This window comes from Cynara cardunculus (assembly GCF_001531365.2).
Source record: "Cynara cardunculus var. scolymus isolate 2C chromosome LG 8, CcrdV1, whole genome shotgun sequence".
Classification (NCBI taxonomy): domain Eukaryota; kingdom Viridiplantae; phylum Streptophyta; class Magnoliopsida; order Asterales; family Asteraceae; genus Cynara; species Cynara cardunculus.
Genome location: NC_037535.1, coordinates 18,849,021 through 18,850,257, shown reverse-complemented (window position 1 = coordinate 18,850,257; position 1,237 = coordinate 18,849,021). Strand labels below are relative to the sequence as shown.

The 1,237-nt window shown below is 38.7% G+C and overlaps 1 protein-coding gene across 1 annotated transcript; it reads left to right on the top strand.

Moving 5' to 3' along the window:
* On the top strand, positions 1-938 carry LOC112516265 (dnaJ homolog subfamily B member 14-like). Its single transcript, XM_025123282.1, has 2 exons — positions 1-461; positions 917-938. Exons 1-2 carry the CDS (start codon positions 1-3, stop codon positions 936-938), a joined length of 483 nt encoding a protein of 160 aa, XP_024979050.1.
* Positions 939-1,237: the final 299 nt, after the last annotated feature.

Genomic DNA, 1,237 nt, shown 5'->3' with positions numbered 1-1,237 from the left:
ATGGCCAATTATATGTCTTCATGTTTTTTCTCCAACCCCCCATGTGTCAAGCCCAAGCCCTTGTTCACAGTTACATGCTGCAGGTCTGCATCCCATGGTTCAGGCTCCAACTTCTACGAACTGCTTTCTTTGACCTCCAAAAATGCAGGAACCGAAGATATCAAAAGGGCTTATAGAACATTGGCTCTCAAGTACCATCCTGATGTCTGTGATGATGAAGATGCCACCAAAACGTTTGTTTTGTTGCACACAGCATACACGACACTCATGGATCCCGTGTTGCGTGAAGACTACGACTCTACGCTAGTCGGCTGTCGTGATCAACCTGCTGGTCATGTTTGCGTCGGTTGTGCGGTTACCGACCAGGTTGGAGAGAGGAGGTGGGAGGTTCAGATCATGGAGCTCAAGAAGAGGTCTACAACTTGTTATGGTAAGGAAGGATCATGGGGAAGTAGGATGAGGTATGTTAACAAACACACAAATTAAAATAAGGAATTAATTAATGTTTTCATATGATTGTAATGTTTTTTTAAATATGGGTGTTCGAACGATCTTGTGCGTACTTCGACTAATTTTAGAGGCCTGAAAAAGATCCGACCTTGAAAGATTTGTTCCGAGAAAGATTCCGAAATACCCAAATATTTAGGGTTCATAAATCGAGCCACAAGGTTCTAAATACGATTGTAATGTTGGTTGATTTACGAAGGGTTTTTATTGATTTTTTGGTTTGTGAATCGGAATTATGGTTGCATGATCAATCTCAGGGTCGTCCCTTTGTATGTTAGATATGAGATTTTGAACAGGTTCCTCGGAAATTTTGGGGCCAAATTTATATGTGTTTAGGTTTTTTTTATCGACCTATGTAAAACTATAGCCGAAGTTATTTAGGTTCAAACCGTTAATTGTTTGGTTTTAGGTTCAAAGCATTAATGGTTTGAGTTTAGTTTCAGATTGTTAATCGTTTTAGGTTTAGCCATTTTTGTTCTTAGCATATATTCTCTGTTATCTCATTTATGTAACGTAATCAAAAGTTTTAGATGTAACAGGACCTCCAAAAAGATTGAAACGTCTCTGATCAATCTTATTACATATTAATTTATTGGTATTAATCAAGTATTTGATGATGATGATGATGATGATGATGATGATGATGATGATGATGATGATGATGGAAATGCATGTATCACAACTAGAGATGGCAAAAAATCGGTCCCGGGCCGGGCCTTAACCGGTTACG